We start from the raw sequence: 21,873 nt of genomic DNA, 5'->3' as shown, positions 1-21,873 counted from the left end.
CCATCTCTTTGGATTTACTTCTTCACATGTTCTACCTTCTAGAAAGTGGTTGATTTTCTGTTCCTAGAATTACTGCTCTTCTTCTCTTCTGTTGAGTTTGTAGGTGTTCAGAATGGTTTGATAACTATCTAGCTGAACTCCTGGTACCTAATGATATTTCAGTTTCCTACTCCTCTTCTATCTTGCTCCTCCAAGCTGCCTTTTTTTTTTTTTTTTTTTTTTAAAGTGAGAACACTTAAGATCTGTTTCTTAGGAAATTTCAAGTATGCTATTATTAAGTGTAGTCACCATACTGTACAATAGATCTTTAGAACTTTATAACTGGAAGTTTGTGCAGATCTCCCAATTCCCTTTCCCAACTGCTTGCCCTTGACAATCATCATTCTACTTTCTCTTTCTATGAATTTTACTTTTATTTTTTTCAGATTACACATATACATGATACCATACAGTATTTTTCTTTCTCTATCTGGCTCATTTCACTTAGCATAATGTCTTCAAGTTCATTTATTTTGTTTCCTTCTTTTCTAAGGCTGAATAACATTCCATTGTATATATGTGACACATTATTTATTCATCTACAAGTAGACAGATTGTTTTCGTATCTTGGCTATTTGAATAATGCTGCAATGAACATAGGAGAGCAGATATCTCTTTGAGATAATGATTTCATTTCCTTTGGATAAATACCCAGAAGTGGGATTGCTGGATCATATGATAGTTCTATTTTTAATTTTTGAGGAACCTCTGTACTGTTTATCATTTTGTTATACAGTTCGCATCCTTACTAACATTGTACAAGTATTCTCTTTTCTCTACATCCTCATCAACATTTGTTATCATTTGTTTTTTTGATAATAGCATCCTGACAGGTGTCATGTCATATCTTATGGTGGTTTTGATTTGCATTTCCTTGATGATTAGTGATATTGACCATCTTTTCATGTACCTGTTGGGCATTTGAATGTCTTTTTTTTTTTTTTAAGATTTTATTTATTTGACAGAGAGAGAGAAATCACAAGTAGGCAGAGAGGCAGGCAGAGAAAGGAGGAAGCACGCTCCCTGTGGAGCAGAGAGCCCAACGTGGGGCTTGATCCCAGGACCCTGGGATCATGCTCTGAGCTAAAGGCAGAGGCTTTAACCCACTGAGCCACCCAGGTGCCCCTGAATGTCTTTTTTTTTTTTTTAAAGAAAAATTTCTATTTATATTTTTTGCCCATATTTAAATCATTTGATAGTTTGCCATTGAATTAAGATTTACTTATATATTTTGGGTATCAAGCTTTTATTGAAAGTATGGTTTACAGATATTTTCTCCAATTCCATAGGTTGCCTTTTCATTTTGTTTGTTGCTTCCTATGCTGTGCAGAAATTTTTAGTTTATTTATTTTTGTTTTTGTTGCCTGTACTTCTGCTGTAAGATCCAAAAAATCATCACCCAAACCAATGTTAAGGAGTTTTCCTTTATGCTTTTTTTCCCTCTGAGTTTTATGGTTTCAGGTCTTATGTTTAAGTCTCTAATGCATTTTGAGTTAATTTTTATGTACAGTAAGATAAGGGTCTGATTTCATTCTTTTGAATATGGATATCCACTTTTCTCAACACCATTTATTGTGTCCTCATTGTATATTCTTGGTGACTTTGTCAAAAATTAGTTGGCCATATTTCTGGGCTCTCTATTCTATTCCATTGGTCTTTCTTTCCCTCTTTTCTTCCCCTTTCTTTCTTTCCTCCCTCCCTCTTTCCCTCCCCCTTCAGTCTTCTTTCTTTTCTTTTTCTTCCTTCCTTCCTTTCTTTTCCCATACTATTTGATTACTGTAGCTTTGTTTGAGATCATGAAGTGATGTCTCCAGTGTTGCTCTTCTTGTTCAAGTCTGTTTTAGATATTTGAATCTTTTATCATTCTGTACAAATTTTAGGATTGCTTTTTCTATTTATGTGAAAAATGCTATCAAAATTTTGATAGAGCTTGCATTGAATTTGTAGGTCCGTTTTGGGTTGTAGGGATATTTCAACAATATTAATTCTTTCTATCCATGAATATAGGTTATTTTTCCATTTATTTTTTCTTCTTCAATTTTTTTTTCATAAATGTTTTACAGTTTTCAGTGCACAGATTACCTCCTTGGTTAAATTTATTCCTGTTTTCTTATTTTTGATACTATTACAAATAGGATTATTTTCTTAATTTTGGGGGGCTAGTTTGTTAGTGTCTAGAAATACAACTGATTTTTCTATATTGATTTTGGATCCTGCAAATTTATTGAATTTGTTTATTGGTTCTGACGGTGTTTTGGTGGAGTCTTTACAGTTTTCTGTATATACGATCATGTCATCTGTAAACAGAGACAATTTTCTTCTTTCTTTTTTATTTGTATACCTTTTTCTGATACCTTTTTCTGATTGCCTTGGCTAAGATGTCTGGTACCATGTTGAATAAGAGTGGTAAGAGTGGGCACTCTTGTCTTTTTTTTTTTTTTTAAAGATTTTATTTATTTATTTGAGAGAGAGAGTGTGAGAGAGAGCATGAGCGAGGAGAAGGTCAGAGAGCGAAGCAGACTCCCCATGGAGCTGGGAGCCCGATGTGGGACTCGATCCCGGGACTCCAGGATCACGCCCTGAGCCGAAGGCAGTCGTCCAACCAACTGCGCCACCCAGGCGTCCCTGGGCACTCTTGTCTTATTCCTGATCTTAGTGGGAATGCTTTTAACCTTCATCATTGAGTATGATGTAGCATTAGGTTTGTCATATAAGATCTTTGTCATTTTGAGGTATGTTCCTTCTATATCCAGTTTGTGGAGTCTTTTTTTTTTTTTAATCATAAAAGGATGTTGAATTTTGTTCTTTTTCTGAATCTATTGAAATGATCATATTATTTTTATTCTTCATTTTGGTAATGTGGTGTATCACATTTATTAATTTGTATCACATTTATGTTGAGCCGTCCTTGCATCCCAGAATAATCTTGCTTCATCATGGTGTGTGATTCTCTTAATGTACTTTTTGCATGTGGTTTGCTCTAATTTTGTTGATGATTTTTGCATTTGTATTCATCAAGGATATTGAGTTTTCTTTTCTTGTAGTGTCTTGCCTGGCTTTGGTATCAGGGTCATGCTGGCCTCTTAAATCAATTTGGAAGTGTCCCTTTCTCTCTAATTTTTTTTAGAAGAGTTTGAGAGTGATTGGCATGAATGTTTTAAATTTTTGTTAGAATTCGCCAGTGAAATCGTCTGATTCTGTTCTTTATTGGGAGGTTTTTAAAAATTAATATTTTATTTATTTATTTGACAGAGAGAGAGAGAGAGATCACAAGTAGGCAGCGAGGCAGGCAGAGAGAGAGGGGGAAGCAGGCTGCCTGCTGAGCAGGGAACCCAATTCGGGACTTGATCCAGGACCCTGAGATCATGACCTGAGCTGAAGGTAGAGGCTTAACCCACTGAGCCACCCAGGTGCCCTGTTGGGAGGTTTTTTGATTACTGATTCATCTCCTTACTTGTTATTAGCTTGTTCATATTTGCTATTTCTCCATGATTCAGTTTTGGTAAATTGTATGTATCTAGTTATTTATCAATTTCTTCTACGTTATCCAATTTGTTAGTGTATAATGTTCATAGTAGTATCTTCTGATTCCTTGTGTTTCAGTAGTATCAGTTGTAAGGTTGTCTCTTTCATTTCTGATTTTATTAATCTGAGTCTCTTCTCTTTTTCTCTTAGTCTAGCTAAAAATTTGTCAGTTTTATCTTTTCAGACACCCAGCTTTTATTTTAGTTGACCCTTTCTGTTATCTTTCTGGTCTCTATTTCATTTATTTATCTTCTGATTTGTGTTATTTCCGTCCTTCTACTAATTTTGGGCTCAGTTTTTTGTTCCTTTTCTAGTTCCCTTACAGCTTAAATTTAGATTGTTTATTTCAGCTCTTTCTTTAAAAAAAAATTATTTTTATTTGAAAGAGAGAGCGAGAGCAGGGGGAGGGGCAGGGCAGAGGGAGAGAATCTTAAGTAGACTTCATGCTGAGCACAGAGCTTGAGGAAGGCTCAATCTTGCAACCTGAGCAGAAACCAAGAATCAGACACTTAACTGACTGTGCCACCCAGGCACCCCAGATCTATCTTTTTTCTTAATGTAAGCATTTGCACTATAAACTTCCTTCTTAGAATTGCTTTTGCTATATCCCATAGAGTTTGGTATAGTGTATTCCCATTTTCATTTGTCGTAAGATTTTTTTGACTTCTGTTTTTACTTCTTTTTAAAAAAAAATTGGTAATGACTGTTAAAGATTAAGTTCAATTGAAACTGTAATCATATTTTTCCTTATTTGATTTATAGAAAAATTAAATCATATTTGTAGACTTCCTAATATTAAATTATCCATGCATTCTTGGGAGAGAGAGAATATAATTACAGCATGTTATTCCTTTAATATATTGCTAGATTTAATGTATTAGTATTTTATTTAGAATGTTTGTATTTATATTTGTAAGAAGAGTGCTCTATGTTTTTATGTGCAGTCATTTTTCAAGTTTCTTACAATAATTTGTAACATTTTTGAGAAGTTCTCTTTCTTCATAGTTAGAAAATTTTTAAATGGCATAGGAATTATCAGATTTTTAAGATTTGAAATTTTTGAAAAATGAGATCAGTTAGTTCTGATGTTGTGGGAAGAAATTTTTGGTATCTTTCTCAGTTTATTCTATCATCCTGCATTTATGTTTTCTGCTTCTTGAATTAGCTTGCTGATTTTGTGTTTTCATCCCTAAATGGTCAATGATGCTATGCATCATTTTTGTACTTATTGGCTATTTATATATCTTCTTTGGAGAAATGTCTTTTCAGATCTTTTGTCCTTTTTAATGGGGTTATTTGTCTTTATTATTGACTTGTAACAGTTCTTTATATATTTTGAATACAAGTCCATTATCAGGTACATGATTTGCAGATATTTTCTCTCATTCTATTGGTTGTCTTTCTTACTTTTTTGATGGTATTGTTTGAAATACTAATTTTGATGAAGTTCAGTTTATCTACTTGTATGTGTGTGCATATATGTTTCCTTCTGGTGTTATAGCTAAGAAACCATTGCCTAACCCAAAGTTATGAAAATTTACTTGTATGTTTCCTTTTAAAAATTTTATAATTTTAGCTCTTACATTTAAGTCTGTAATTCATTTTTAGTTAATATTTGTATGTAGTGTGAGGTAAAGGTACAACTTTATTACTTTTGCATGTGGACATCTAATTGTTTTAGTATCATCTGTTGGAAAGGCAATTTTTTTCTCTATTACCATTTAATTTTAATCTTTATATGGATTTCTGCTGTGAAACTCAATTAAAGAGTCTTTGCGTTTTAATTTAAAAACAAGTTTAACCCATTTACATGCATTATTATTTCGGATATATTTGACTTTCTTTGGTAGTATTCAGATCTTTTGACTTTTATGCTTTTTGTTTTGTGTTTTGTCCTTCAGTATGTTACTTTTTTAAATGTAGATTGCCTTTCTTTCAGGTTTACAGAATAACTGTTTCTATTTCTAGTTGCTGATAATAAGAAACTTTCAAAAATATTCATTTCATAAATCACATACACCAGTAGTCTTATTACTTGAGAGTCACATTTCAAGTTGCATTAAGGGTAGGTGTACAGTTCTTTAGTATAAATGTAGATGATCATGCTATGAATTTTTTAAGGACAGTGAAATATGATGGTAAATATTCAGAGGGTTTGATATGAAAATGAAATGTCTAATATTAATATATTATAATGATGATGAACATATTAGGTGTATAAATATGATTCCATTACCTTATTTAATTTATAGCTGTTTTTTACTTAGTCTTATTTAGTAGATATTTTTTACTTTTATAAAATCATTTGACACTTGCAGTATGTGTAACACTGAGGCTCAGAAGTTTACATATAGCAAGATAATGTTGTTTAACATTACCAGAATTCTACAAATATAAATGCATCAAATCCTGATATGTATTTTTCTGTGTTCACACTTTATTATAGGAAGCATATTCTTTAATTGAGAAGACTGAAGCAGAACAAAATACCCTATATTCATATCAAAACAATGTGGAAAGTTTGAAAAGAAAGAAAAGCAGAATTCCTCCTCCACCTATCCTGTTATCCCGAACTTACTGTTCTGTGACATTGAAACCTGCTCCATTTATTTCAGATGTTAAGGTATTTTTCCCATTTTATGATCTTTATTTCAGGCAAAGCAACATAAGTACTTCAATGATTATCATGATTGATACTTTTCTTGCTCTTAGGACTTTATTAGTCTTATTAATAAATCCTTTTATTGGGATTAATATTGGGATATTGGGATATCCCAATATTATTGGGATATTAACATTGGGATTAATATTGTAATGTCTTAACTGTACTTAGTTTCTTCACAACCTTTCCCTCTTTGTGCTATTTTCCTTTACGGTCTATATAGCTTTCCTATATTCCTATACCCAACTATATAGTTTGGTCACCATGGCATAGTCCTATGCTGACATCCTAGTGTGTTCAAGATAGAGAAGTTCTCAGATGTACTGGAATCAGGCATTTGAAGAGCACAGAAGTTACTTCCAGAGCCAATGATGGAGATGATGAAATTTGCAGAGAGCGAATTTGGATGTTCTTCCCAGAGTTCTTCCAAGTAAATGGGAATTCTTTTAATGTAAACAAATGACAGTTCCAACCATATTATAAGTTATTAATCTTTATGTATTTATTGAAGAATGAACTCTTTTTTCCATCCCCAGTGCCTCGGAACTTGGCCTAAATGTGTCTCTAACTTGAGATTTAGTGTCCTCACAAGCGTTCCGCCTGATTCATATTTTAAATATTAAATTTCCTCTTTTGGTTGAACAATAACATGCTCTTTGATGTAGTATAAAAAAGTTTTATCTTTGTTTTTAGGATATTCTGCTTGAACTTCTATCAACTTGGTATCGTGAAAAGGGTACAGGCTTTTTAAAATTCCAGTTCCACCACTTACTAGCAGTATTACTTTAGAAAATCTAAATATAGATTTTTGAGGTGGTGGGGGTATTTTTTTTTGTAAAATATGTTAACTGTAAAAATTAGATGAGATAATAGATAATATTCCTGGCATTTTGGTTGATCTCCCCACATATCTTATATTAAATGCATAGTAAAGTTTGCTTAAAACAGTGATGCTACAGAGTGTGATTACATTATTAGATTTTTTTTTATAAGTTTTGTCCTGTGAACATTACTGAATATCTCTTATCTGTCCAGCTCTGTGTGAGGTAATTGAGATAAAAAAATAATCACAAAGCTTGATTCCATTCTTGGAGGAGCTTCAGACTAATGGGATATAGACATCAGTGAGAAGTAATACCATCTTTATAATGTTTTATATTTGGGGAAATATACCCATTCATCTTATACCAAACTGTGCTCTCATAGATGCATTATTGCAATTGCTGGCATTTTTAAAGTTCAGCTATAGATTTGCTTGGATCTGGTTAAGGAATGCTAATTTGTTGATTTTGGAAGCTTAGTATGGAACTAAGACTGGATGCCTTACCAAGTTCTTTGTTCTTATTCAAATGCTTTGATTTATTTACCAGATCTCCTTCCTTCCTTTCTTTCCTTCTTTTTTTTCTTTTTTTCTTCCTTCCTCCCTTCCTTCCTCTCTTCTTTCCTCCATCCCTCCTTCCTTCCTTCCTTTTTTAAAAAATTTCAAATTAGTGATTAGTTTATCTCATTTCATAATGCTTAGAAATAGGAAGATAAAGTATTCCATATCCGACTTATAGTTGTAGGACCTGTCACTTAGCACATTATATGAAGTTTGTATATATTATGTATTAGTAGAGTTGTGTGCTTCAAGAAATTATTACCATCTGTTACATGCTCCTCAGCACTAGATGGTGCTGTGGGCTTAAATAAGTTTCTGGTTAGAGGGTTCAGCCATCTTTTGTTTTATCAGAAGCTCTTGTTAAAGCATTTGTTTTGTTAAAAATCTGTTTTAATAGTTGAAAATGCTGATGTTATTAATAAACGTTTACTTCTAAAGTTAGGAGTGATTTGTTCGTGGTGTCTTTACTCTTATGTAGATTCTAATTACACATTGCTCCTTATAGGTACACAAACTAAGATGTCTTCATTTGTGGAACAAAATAGAAGTATAAAGCCTGCTTCTAAAAATGCTTTTAGAGAGAATTTTACCCTTCAAATTCTGGTTTATATAGGGAGCTTAACTTAGAGAAAATAATAGTTTAAGTCATATAGTACAATCTTTCTGCCTTTTCCCCCCCTATGTAAAATGTTACTCTTTTTGCATGGATAGTTTTAAAATTTCTTCTGAAATTTATCTGATTTTTTCCCCCCTCTTGGCTTCCAGCTTTCGAGTTCCTTCAGTGTTATGTCTCTGTCCTTGGAGTTCTACCTTTGTCAAGTGCTCCTTAATTACCTGAGCAATTTTCTTTATAACACAAAGGTTTGGACACCTGTTCCAGAGACTCTAATTCATTGAGACTAGGCAGGCTTGGGTATATGTAATTTTTTAAAAAAATGGCTGGTTCTGTAAAAACTGTATTTTAAAAGGTGACTCTGCACAGTCAGGGTTGAGAACTAGTTGTGCAGACAAGACACTATTAGGATTTTTCTGTTGACTTGGAGAAAGAAATAGCTAAGCTAAGCTATAAGAGGCAGTCGCTTCTTAGAAACAATTACTTTTTCCCTTCTTTCCAGTTTTCCTTATCATTTAGGTGTTGAGATGTTGGTAGGTGGAGCCTGTGGGGCAAAGAGAATGAGACAATGATGACAACCCACTCAACCCCAACCTCAGGACAGTATGGCTCCTTTATAATGTTATTCTCTAGGTATCAACTTGCTCCCTTTCGCCTTACAGTAAGACAGTTGATTCCAATGAGGAATCTCCATTATTTTGACATCTTGGGCAGAAGAACCATTTCTAACCATTTAATTAAGTTACAAGTTTGATTGTTCCTGTAGAATTTGCATTTTGCTTTTGGTTTCTATAGTTAAGAATTATCAAATATCATGCTACTATCTGATCTTAGGCAAGTTATTAAACATTTCTGTGTCTCCATTTCCTGTAAAGCAATAATCTCATTTCATAGGGATATTGCAAATATTAGAAAGTCTATATAAATTTCCCACGAACACATAGCACGTAGAAACTGCTCAGTTAATGGTAGTTAAAATAATAAAAAATGAAGAATTGTCTTTGTAGTCCCAGGTAAATGAGCTGTATATTTGTCTTTACCTTTGTGAGATTAAATCTAAGTGTATTTGTAAAGTTAGATTCCATGTTTTTAAATTTATTTTATTTAAATTCAATTAGCCAACATATAGTACATCATTAGTTAGATTCTGTGTTTTAAAACTTGAATAATTGTATTTGTATTTGGAAAAGTATTTTTTAAAAAAGATTTTATTTATTTATTTGACAGAGAGAGATCACAAGTAGGCAGAGAGACAGGCAGAGAGAGAGAGGAGGAAGCAGGCTCTCTGCCAAGCAAAGAGCCCAATGCAGGACTTGATCCCACGACCCTGAGTTCATGACCTGAGCGGAAGGCAGAGGCTTAACCCACTGAGCCACCCAGGCACCCTGGAAAAGTATTTCTTTTGCCACATATTTTCTGTTTTTTAAGTTTTTAAATTCTAGTTAGTCGATATACAGAGTAATGTTAGTTTCAGGTGTACAATGTAGTGATTCAGTGGCTCCATGCAACACCCGGTGCTCATCAGAGCAAGTGCCACATCTTGATAAAAGAAACTGAATGCCTTGTTAAACAGACTAGAGATGATGGGTTCATCTCTCTCCTCGGCAGGTCTCCTGGTACTGCATTTTGGGCTGCAAAGCAGAAGGGAGCTATGGAAAAGTTAGGCTAAACAATAATCATCTCCCAAACTCAGGAGAAGCGGTATGTCAAATTTAAAAGACCTCTAAATGTCAGGAAATCTTACCAAAAGTCTCTTTAATGACAACTGAGTGTTTTTTCTTTAACCTTCTTCTAATGTTATTATTTCAGTGAATTTTTCTAACTTCAGTTTAAATCATAACAGTAAATACAAAGGTGTTACTTTCTTTTTTTTACTTTTTACATATAAGGATTATTTAATTAGATTTTTAAAAAGTCACATTCCTTCAGTTTTCTATACATAAACTTGAAATATGTTTTTATTAACAGGTACCAGCTGATGGTAAAAGCATTTTTGAAGTGAAAGGTTTAGAAACCAATGAAAAATATGTCTTTGCAATTGCTGCTTATTCTTCTAATGGGAAGCTTATTGGCGATGCTATTGGGGAGACAACTAAACCAATTCTGGTTTATCCACCTCTTTCTGCTGTTACTGCTCGGATGTTCTTGACACAGGTAGAAGAGATTTCTGCTAATTTTTTCCTCTATGTTTTTTTCTGTTAAGCTGTTATTAAATAATTTCTAATGGGAAAAAAATCACAGTGGATATTCTAAAGCTTGTAATATGTATTTCCACTACTGCAGTTTAGTCTCATAAAAATAGTTATCATTCCTTCTCTTTATAATGGGATTGATTTTTTTTATTACAAATGTATCCAGGAAAAAATGCGATTGTAAAAATTTAATTTTAATTTTAAATTTAATTTTAATTTTAAATTTAAATTTAATTTTAGAAATTTAGGAAGTACTGAAATACACAAAGAAGAAAATAAATGTTACCTATTTATCTTGTCATCTGGAGTAGCACTTCTTTTTTTTTTTTTAAGATTTTTATTTATTTATTTGACAGACAGAAATCACAAGGAGGCAGAAAGGCCTACAGAAAGAGAGAGAGAGAGAGAGAGGAGGAAGCAGGCTCCCGTGGAGCAGAGAGCCTAACGTGGGGCTCGATTCCAGGATCCTGGGATCATGACCCAAGCCGAAGGCAGAGGCTCTAACCCACTGAGCCACCCAGGTGCCCCTGGAGTAGCACTTCTTAACTTGGGGCAATTTTGGCCCCAAAGGGATATTTGTCAATGTCTAGAGACATTTTTGGTTGTCATAACCTGAAAGGGTGCTTCTGGCATCTAGTGGGTAGAGGTCAGGGATGCTGAAAAGCACCCTACAAGGCAGACAACAACCCTCCATAACAAAGAATGATTAGGCCAAAATGTCAGTAATGCCAAGATTGGGAAGCCCTGATCCAGAGCTATCTTTTCATTTGTGTGCATGTGCCTGTATGAGTATATACTTATATACACATACATTTAAAATATACATATGTATACACATGTGTTCGAATTTATGTATAATATATAATCTAATCATGGTATATATATTATTTTGTATCTTGATATGTCATTTAATATATAATTGACATTTTTTCATTCCAGTAAGTATTCTTCCACAGTGTAAATTTTAACAGCTGCATCTTCTAAAGGTATTGCCTCTTTTAATGATACTGCTTCTTACAGATAGATTGTAGTTTACTTAGTAATCTTTACTGATAGGCATTTCATTATTTTCCAGTCTTTTGCTATTAAAAGCAAAGCTGTGATGTACATCTGAGTATATGCATCTCTGTCTGCATCCGTAATTACTTTTTTGGGGGGAAGATTTATAGAAGTGAAATTTCTGAGTTACTAAAGATACACAGACATGAGTTCAAGTTCCAGCTGCTCACACTAGCCATGTGATATTGAGCAAGTAACTTTCATCTATGAAGTGGAAACAGTAATAGTAGCTACCTCCTGGAGGTATTATGAGTATTAAATGGAATTATGGGTGGCAGATGTTCAACCAGTGCACTTGTCACACAGTAGGTACTTAATAAATATTGTTAGTGTTTTCAGTTATGAATATATTCATGAATTAACATTTTTCTTAAATAATTGCCTGTCTTAAAACATATCACCAATGAATAGGACTCTAGAAAGGGTGACTCATTGACCTAGGTCTAAAGAATCTTAATTTTAAGCCTATTGTGGGCTCTAGAGATGATGGCCATTTTAAATTTTATCACATTTCTATTGTGCTATTATTTTTCTCTTAATGGTTGATTAGAATAATAAGCTAAGATCTTAGTGATATTTTATATTATCATATTTTTCACAGAAAATTAAATTGAGAAAATTGCTAGGATTTGTCTAGCATTGGTTTAGCATGTCATATTGGCTCATGGTTTTCTGATGTTTTTATTTCTTTGGAATCTAATATATTCCCTAATTTTTAGTGATGGAGTTATCTCAAAGTGAGGAATCGAATATTTTATCAAGGCCTAATTTTTCTCCAGGGAGGTTTGACTTTTGGGTTTCATTTGGCAGAACTTTCATTGAAAAGTTAATAAAATGAAGTCCAAACTATTCTGCTGGAATAATGAGAAGTGTCATAAAGTAATGGCCAATGTTTCATTATTGATACTATATTTGCAGTACTGTATTCATTTGTGACAGTATATGAGCATTCTCATAATGTTAAGTGACTGAAGCAAAATTTTCTTACTTAGTAAACTTAGTAAAACTTAATTTACAGCTCAAGTTTCAGCTTTTAAGTTCTAGCAAGAAAATGTACCTTTCCTTTGGAATTGCAATATTTTTTTCATGAGAGTGTTTAGTTTTTAGTTTCAGGGTAATTCAGTTCTTTAAAAATTATCATATGGGGTGCCTGGTGGCTCAGGCAGTTGAGCACCTGGCTCTTGGTTTTAGCTCAGGTCACGATCCGGCTTTTGGGATTGAGCCTGGTGTTGGGCTCCTTGCTCAGCGGGTAGTCTGCTTGTCCCTCTCCTTCTGCCTCTGCTCCTCACCTTGCTCTCTCTCTCTCTCTCTCTCTCAAATAAATAAATAAATCTTTTAAAAAATACTATCATATGTATTTTATACTAAGGAATAGAGACATTTCACTAAATACCTATGATTAACTTGGCTTGGAATCTTAGGTTGGACTTTCAACTCAAAGTTATTCTATAGCCATTAATAAAGTCAGTTGGATTTTAAAGTCAGTTGGATTGTCATTAGGTTTCCTCTTAATGTAGAAAGCTACTAATTTATATTATCTGGAAAGTTGTTTGAGGAACCATTATGAATGATATATTTTCTAATTTTTCCCTCTTTATAGCTTCATTTGTTTTTATTTTTCCCTGTCAGGTCAGGAGTATCTAGATAATGTAATATAGAAACCTATGAGCAGGATTTTAAGATTTTAGGCAAATTACTTGATCTCAATTTTCCTATCTTTAAAATGGATAGAAGACCCAATGTCATATACTGCTGGGTTATTGAACTACTTAGTCAAATAGGGAATGGACACAGTGGCTTATTGAGAAAAAAAAGGGAGATATCATTTAATTAAAAAACACTATGTGTCATATATTTAAAGATTCAGTATTATGTTTATTACAATAACTCAATGAGATGGTATTATTACCTTTATAGTGGAGGAAACTGAAATGAATTTAATCCTTCCCCTGCCATTTTATTTGAGAAAGATTGTCTCAGGGAGGTCATGTAATTAAGTAACCCATGGTTGCTTGGGTAGCAGATGGTAAGCCTGACACTTGAACCAGCTCATTCCTTTCTACTGCTTTGTCTAGGTTCAAGGAATTCATGTATTCAACTTCTAACATGGGCCAAGTTCTTTTAGAGCCTATGTCACTGCCATCTCTTCTCTGCTTGGGTTGGTGCTGCTCAGTGGGTCTTGATGATCAATCTTGGCAGTAGAGTTTGATACTGGGACATGAATGCTTTGTCAGTCATAGCAGGGGTGGCAAGGAGAATGAAATTCATCCTTTTTTCCCCCCACTTTATATATGAATAATTCACTGAAACTTTTTGATAAGTAGAGATTGGCCTTTTGTCTATGACCAAATTAAAAGCAGTAAATCTACCAGGTAAAAGATAGTCATCCCATTTTTAAAGCTCTTTAAGAAGTCTCAACTCTTCTCTTTATTCTCATCCTCTAACGGAATATTGCTACTCTCTATACTCATGTGTTTATTGATGAATTATTTATTGTTTATTTTGTGCTAGGCTCTCTGCTAGATCTCATCTCTTCTTCCTTGGAACTTTTTTTTATCAATCTCATTACCACAACAATAACCTGTATTTAGGTAATTTTGACTTATGGTTTCAGTTAGGACTCTGATTCCAAGTTAAGGGCACCAACCCAGCTTGGGGGAATGTAGTTAGGCTCTGGGAAAGCTGTACACTCCAGGCGACTGTAGGTCTCATACCTTTGGTTCTCTTTATACATCGGCTTCTTTTTCTCCTTCTAAAGACTGACTTTCCTTACTTCTCCATCTCTGAAGGAAAAATGGAAGCCCCTGCATTTTTATATACCTCCATTTCAGATATAAACAGGGACTGCCTGGCTGGCTCCTAATCTGGATTCTAGATTCCTAGGAAAGAGATTCTGAATGGCCCGCCAAATAAAACGAGTCTGACGTCTTTTTTGATGTGTGATCACCTAGTTTTTTTTTTTAAACCTCACCTTTCTTTTTTCCTTTGGTTCCATACACAGGCAGGCTGATAGGAGGGCTGTGAGCTCACCTTTGATGCTAACAAGAAATTTGAATCTCCATGTGGCAGAACTTTCCCTATTCCTATCCTTCCCCACCTCCAGCCACTAATCAAGGCCCAGTCCATTCCTTCCCAGGCCTACTTGTGCCTGCCTAACACTTCCTGGGAGCCCTTTGTGTGAGTAATAAATTTTCTTTCAAATTCTCCTGGTACATGTAGTGCCTTTAGCCTCAACAGCAGAACCACACTTTGGGTGGCTTGCTTTGCAGAAGGGGCTATAAAACACCCAGTTTGAGTCAGGCACTTATCCTGGGGCAGTCAACTGTGCTACAGTAGAATTGTTGAGTGTCCTCTTCTGTGGGTAGAGGGGAAAATTACCAGGAAAAGAGGGTTTTAAAATTTATTTAAAGCTATTATTGTACGCTTACTCTCTGCTATGCATTGCTCCAGGCTAGTGATTCTAAACCTTGAATGTGTGTCTTGGAGTGCTGGTTGAACACGAACACATTATTGTGTCCTACCATCAGAGTTTTTGATTCACTGGCTCTGCAGTAGGGCCTGGAATTTTACATTTCCAGCAAGCTCCTAGGTGATGTTGATGCTGATGGTCCAGGGACCATACTTTGAGAACCACTGTTATTAACAAAGTAAACAAAATGCCATGATAAAAGATTTGTAATAAACAACAAACATAGTAAATAAGTAAATTATCTAGTATGTTACAAGGTAAGTTCTATGCAAGGAAGGAGTGGAGTATGGTCAAAGGAATTAGAAGTATAAAGTGAGGGAATGGAAGGTAGATCAGAGTATTAGATTGGGTGATCAAGGAAGTCATCTAGAAGGTGAGATTTGAGGGGCGCCTGGGCGGCTCGGTTGTTAAGCATCTGCCTCCCGCTCAGATCATAATCCCGGGGTCCTGGGATCAAGTCCCACATTGGGTTCCTTGCTCAGCAGGGAATCTACTTCTCGAGACCTCTGCTTGCTGCTCCCCCCTCCGCTTGTGTGCTCTCTCTCTTTCTCTCTCTCTCAAATAAAGAAATGAATAAATCTAGAAGGTGAGATTTGAGCAGAGACTTAAAGGACGGTCTCTGGAGGCAGAGCATCTGCAGAAGGTGCTAAGGCAAAAGTCCTGTGGTTTTCAGAAGTGTACCAGCTATGTCTGAAAAACAACAAGGAGGCCAATGTAGCTGGAGCAGAGAGACCCATGGAGAGTAAAATAATTCGTCAGGGAGGTAAAATGTAAGTAGGCTGGTTGGGGAGCAGATCATGACAAGTGTGGAAATTTGGAAGCCACAAGAAGGTCATGTATCAAGAGGAGGTCTCTATTGTACTAAATTATTTCATTAGTCTTCTAGTGCTTCTTTCTCATTTTAATCTCACCCCCTTTAAAATTTATTCTACTCATTACTACCAGGTCACCATCTTATATCATGGCACTGCTCTGTTAACCTGCAAAAACTCATGAATTTACAAACCTTAGTTTAATCATGGCATCTTTTCTTGTTTTACCATGTCTACTGATTGAATAAATAACATTGTTTTTAGAAAGATGCAGTTTAAAAGGAAAGAACATTCAATTATAATTTCACCCAACTCACACATCATTTGTTATTAATTTCCACATTAAGTGTTAGAATTATGAGGTGTCTTAGTGACCACTTAGTTCGACTTCTTCATTTAACCAATGCAACCAGAGAAGTGACCTCATCTACCACTCTAAATCTTGGCTCTACTCTTCTTACTGAATATCAGGCTCTGTACAAATTATTTAACTTCTTAGTGCCTCAGATTTCTCATCTGAAAAATAGGGATCATAATAGAGCTCACCTCATAAAACTGTAATGAGAAGTTAATACAATAATGCATGTAGAGTGCTTGGACCAGTACCTGATGTCTTTAAATACTTCCGCCTGATTTTCAAGGCCTTCTGAAATCATATCTCATTTTACCTGTCCATCATTTTCCTGCTTTTCCTCAAATTCTGATCTATCTTGCTAGTCTCTCCTAAATGCATTATGGTGATTTTCATTATTGGACCCTTTTCAGATTCTCTCTAAACAGTGCCCATCTGAATGTTATTCCTGCCTGAGGTTTCAGCTCAAGCCCTGGCTCCTTTTTGCAGCCTTCATTTCTCCTTTTCTCAGCCTCCACAATTATTATGTTATTCTTTGTAGTTTTTCTGGTAATTTCATGTGTTTTATGTCTGTAACTTGATTAGAGTTTAATGGAGTATAAGGTCATTTTAAGCTTTGAAGAACCTATCCTTACAGTGCTTAGCGCAGAGTAGAAACTTCATAAAACCTTACTGGTTGGTTGGTTATGAGTGTGGAGCTGGCAGATTTAAAAAGTTCTGGTCCTGTAAGTTATTCCCTTGAGTGGAATATATTCTAGCAACATGTCATTTACATACTTAATTTAATGAATTTATTTATACTTTATTTTCTACCTGCTTCCATTAAGTATTTGAAGCAGCACATAACTCACATGGTGAGATTTCATATTGTCGTACATATTTGAATAGAATGATTTTAGGGAATATCTGTAAAGAAATATATTCTACCAAAAGAAATAGATAAGTTGTTGATTTCTCTTCTCTCAAGCTTCTCTTTTGCCAGTGAAATCAGTTATTTTGCCTAATGTTGAGTATGTTGAATTAAAAATATCATGGTCTCTTGGAAGCATCTCTGTTTTATTTTTCACTCTTTTTAGCTGTGAGCCCTTTGTTGCACAAAAGCTCTGAAAGTATCAGTCTGAACCAGAAGAGAATGAAGTATATTTCATATTTTGGGTTTGGGAAATCTGATTGTTTCTCTTGGAACAGATTGTTCATTATAACAGTGTGTCTAATAAATGGAGTGCACTGCCGAGATAGATGGAAATGAAATTAATTTGGCTCAGATGTGATCTTTGTTTTGCTTATGAGAATTTGAAACATCCTTACAGAGTTTCAGATTTCCATGCAATTTAGAAATAAAAGAGATTTCAAAATATGTCTGCCTCCCTTGCCAGTGGCCATTGATACCTTACTGTGGTCCTGTAGATCAAAAGAGCAAATGTTAACAACTGTGTATGAAATTAATGTGTGAGCGGATTTTATCAGAATTCCTGTTTAAAAGATACATTTCACAGATAAAAATATCACATAAGATAATGTTCTTTTTGTTGTAGGTTGCCTATCAGGTTGGTAACTATGAGTTGGCTAAGAAGGCTTTCTCACCAGTTTGGGATTATTTTGTGGCTTCACCACATCATGATGCACAATCTGTTATTTGTTTAAGCAATATAATGACTATCACACAGAGAAGGTAATTAGAAATATTCTTTTAAAATATTAATTTGCTTAGTGAAAATATGGATATTGGGTGTGAAGCCTAGAATTAATTTTCAGTTTCATATTAAGATAGTCAATGTAGGGGCGCCTGGGTGGCTCAGTGGTTAAGCCTCTGCCTTTGGCTGAGGTCATGATCTTGGGGTCCTGGGATTGAGCCCCCGCATTGGGCTCTCTGCCCAGTGGGGAGCCTGCCTCCCTCTCTCTCTCTGCCTGCCTCTCTATCTACTTGTGATCTCTCTGTCTGTCAAATAAGTAAATAAGATCTTTAAAAAAAAAGATAGTTAATGTAAAACTATTTCTAATAAGTGTTTTAATAAGTATCTGCATTCTAAGTTCTTGAGTCCTTGTTAGAAACTTCTTTGCTAGAGTCAGAAAAAGCAAAGGAGGCATATAGATGCATTCTGAATTTAGAGTAATGAAGGCTATGGGAAAGAAAATACTGAATACTAACCAAGATATTATCAGTTATATAGAAAACACAAATACCTTTGGGGGCTTTTTTTTTTTTTTTAAACAAGAACAGTCTGGTTGGGGTTAAAGTTATAGTCTCATGGGTGGACTATTAGGATAAGACAGTTTTTCCTTTGCTTGAAGAGGCTCCCAGGATTAGAGCATCAGCAACTGCAGACAGGCTGCTAGGAGTCATATAAAACCACAGGTCATCCTTTGCTTTATAGCCATTTTTCCTTTAAAAAACAAAGTTTAAGAGCAGTCCCAGAAGTGAGCATTAGTGTGATTTCAGGCTTTTTCAACAAGTTCAAAAAAAGACAATCTCCTTCACCTTCTTGTTAATGTCTTTAATAAGAAAATAAAAGTCTTTATTCCTCAGTCAAAGATAATGACCTTAAATGCACATGCTGGTTGAGGCAAGGCTTTCATAATGCTTATTCACATAAAGGTATAATTCCTTTCTATTAAACAAATGTAGACTTAGCATTTACCATGTACAAGGATGCTGGTGCTATGCAGGGTGCATTTGAGAGGCATTTCAGGAGAGGAAGAGACAGAGGTTGGAAGGTTTATGCAACATGGGAACAGGAGAGTGGAGGTAGTGAAGTTGACTGGGATTGTCATTGTTACCTGACGGGCAGGTGGGTCTATGACATGTACTAGGGGAAAGGGTGAGGTGAGAGACAAGTTTTTGGAAGAGATAATGAATTAGATAGGAAATATTTTGCATTTATTTTTCCAGCAGGATGCCTTTGTGGATATGAGGTGCCCAGTAGGTAGTTGAATATTTGGTGCTGACACTTAGGAGAGAGGTCAAGGCTAGACAGAGATTGAGAAATTGTCCATGAGGTCATCGTCGAAATTTTGGCAAGTGCTATCTCCCAAGGAAGAACTGTATAGCAGAAAAGGTAGAAGCTGGAATTGAACTCTGGACATTGCTTATATTTAAGAGGCTGAAGCAGAAGATGGAACCAAGGAAGGGCTGAGAATGTTTTATGCTGGTCTGAGCCCATGAATAACCAATGTTGTATCTGAACTAGCCCTTGTGGTTCTTATTATGATTGCAAGACATCTTTCAGAAATAAACATCTGGAAATTTTGAAAAAAAAAAAAAAGAAGATGTATTATTTATGGGATCTGGAAATTATACAACACACTTGGGGCCCCACAGCAGGTCATAGGTAAAGAGAGAGAGCCAGATTGGGCCTGGGGTTCTGATTTTATTGAGGTAAAGTGTGGGGGCTTAGGATTTCATGGTCTCAGTCTTAGTTGTTGAATTTAAAAAATAAAAGTGATAATTTAAAGCAAGGGAAGAGAAAAAAAAAACACACATACACACAAATGGCCCCAATGTTCATTTATTGAAATCAACTAAGATTTTTTTAAACAGAGGAGCCTCAATGGGGGAAGTGGCCTGGCTCTTTATCTAGTTGTGTGGCTGGCAATGTATTTATTAGAGAAATCTGTCTCTGAAGTGGATGCTTTGGCAATCAAAGCTTAAGTCAGACTTGCATCACAGGAAAGGAAGGGAGAAAGAAAGAAAGGAAGGAAAGAAGGGAGAAAGATAGATAGATGGAGGGAGAGAAGAAGGAAGAAAGAAAGAGAAAGGGAGGGAGGGAGGAAGGAGGAAAGCCCAAGTCTCATAACTTATTCTACAAAAAGGAGTAGTTCAGGAGGTGAAAGCCTGGAAAAGTGCATTGCCAAGGGAAGTGGGAGTATCACCCAGGAGGGACTGGTCAGCAGTATTAAATGCCATTGCAAGGTCCGGCAGGGGAGTTGTTCAATAAGAGATGCTACAGAGAGGTTGGGTAGGATAAAAACTAAGAGGAAACCTTTAGAATTGACAATTAGGAGGCCACTGATGAGTTTAAGAGAGCTATTTTGGTGGTGTGATGGGCTAGAAACTTTCTGCAGTTGGGTAAGAAATAAGTGAAAATGGAGAATTGGAATAAGCTAAGATCACTCATGTGAAGTTTGGTGGCAAAGAAGAAGAGGATGGCAGAACACTGAGGGGGAAGGCAGGTTTAAGGAAAGCATATTTGAGGATGGAGACTGTGAAGAAGCAGAAACTGAGGGTATAAGCACATTCCCACAATAATGACACTATGGTGGTAGAGCCTGGAGGATATAGAAATACACAGGGTGGAGAGTAGGGGGTTTAGGACGTTTACTCAGGAATGTGAACAAAGAGACATCAGGGATAAACGGAAGTGTTGCTGAGAAGGACTAATGACTAAGTTGATATCCCATAACAGGAATTTGTAGTAGAGTCCAGTTCTTCTGGATAAGTCCACATTTGACTCATCTTTATATCCCAGGGCCTAGAACAGTGTTTTCTACATAGTAGGTGCTTGGCAAATGCTACTGTGAATGAAAAAGAAAGATCAAATGAGATTAAGTAAGTGAATAAGCGATTGTTGTAGAAGGGATAGAAAAAGCAGTCAATGACATCTATGCAAGGTCAGGCAAACTGATTATGGCTTAAAATAAGGGGTGCAGAATCTGAAGTGGGAGAGAGGTCACTATTGAAATGGCTGACCAGCGTGTGAGCTCTGTGGAGAAGGAAATGGAGCCACCAGGAAGCAACAGCCTGGACATTGTGTGCGTCCGGGTACCAATTATCATGTGGACCAAGAGAGAGTTCAGTATGAGTTGTAGGAGTGCGAGGACTAACATTCTTCTAGCAAGTGTAATTTCAGCGTTTAACACAGTGGTGAAATGGATCATGATCAAGTGTGAATTACTGAGGTCAGATCCTTTCCTGTTTTTTGAGATAGAGGGTGGACCTGATGCTTAGAAGGGAAAGTTCGTCACCAAGTAATGTTGAGAACAAGGAAGGGAGGAGTATTGGAAACCAAGAAGGAAGGCTGCATATTTCAAGTTTTGCCAATAATTGGCACTGTTGACTACAATTTAGAAAAGATAATTAAAAATAAGCCAACAGTATTAAGACTCTGCCTCCCTCCTTTACTCCCTTCTTGCCTCTTTCTTTTTCCTTTTCTCCTTACCCGGGGTGGATTTTGCTATAAGTGACCCTTATTTTCCCAAAATTTATTAATTGAAATATTGGGCCTATTTCCCCAAGCTTCTGAGTATCTATAGTGATTTCATTATGTTGATAGAAAAGAAGTTTGTGTATTAGAGCCAGAAAGTTTTACTTCACCAGTAGTTATTTTTATGGATCTGTGACATAATATGTCAGCAGCTTAATTATCTTAGTTGTTAACTTGTTGTTAAATATAGTCTTTAATTTTAATTTAAAGAGCTGTGTGAGAGAAATTGTTCCACAAATTTTTGCTGTTATTTTGGGATCACTGTGTAGATACTAAGAACAAATCAACCTAAAAACGTGTGTTTATATGTTAAATCATTTTGTATTTGTACTTGTAACATCATTTACTTCCTTTTGCAGATTACATTCAGATCTTTTGGCAGAGACTTCTTCAATCCTATTATACCTTTTTCTTAGAAATATTTTTGTAACAAGTGACATTAAAATTAAAGAAGAAAATCTTTTCTGCGATAGTATTAAAGGCAATGAGCTTTTCCCCTCTCAACAAGTAAGTGATTTTAAAATGACGAAAAATGTGCTGATTTCCCTTTATTTGTTTATTGATATTT

At 35.3% G+C, this 21,873-nt stretch overlaps 1 protein-coding gene across 1 annotated transcript in view; it reads left to right on the top strand.

The window, feature by feature from the left end:
• CFAP54 (cilia and flagella associated protein 54) overlaps positions 1–21,873 on the top strand; it is a 322,605-nt gene that overhangs the window by 92,366 nt on the left and 208,366 nt on the right. Inside the window, exons 20-24 of the mRNA XM_044227472.1 lie at positions 6,011–6,187; positions 9,829–9,921; positions 10,189–10,374; positions 17,640–17,776; positions 21,665–21,812. Of these exons, the coding sequence (XP_044083407.1) occupies positions 6,011–6,187; positions 9,829–9,921; positions 10,189–10,374; positions 17,640–17,776; positions 21,665–21,812 (741 nt within the window). The remainder of the gene's footprint in view (positions 1–6,010; positions 6,188–9,828; positions 9,922–10,188; positions 10,375–17,639; positions 17,777–21,664; positions 21,813–21,873) is intronic.

The sequence above is a fragment of the Neovison vison genome, chromosome 12 (genome assembly GCF_020171115.1).
Source record: "Neovison vison isolate M4711 chromosome 12, ASM_NN_V1, whole genome shotgun sequence".
NCBI classification, from domain to species: Eukaryota; Metazoa; Chordata; class Mammalia; order Carnivora; family Mustelidae; genus Neogale; species Neogale vison.
Note: the sequence above shows the minus strand (reverse complement) of the source record. Positions and strands in the feature narration are given on the sequence as shown.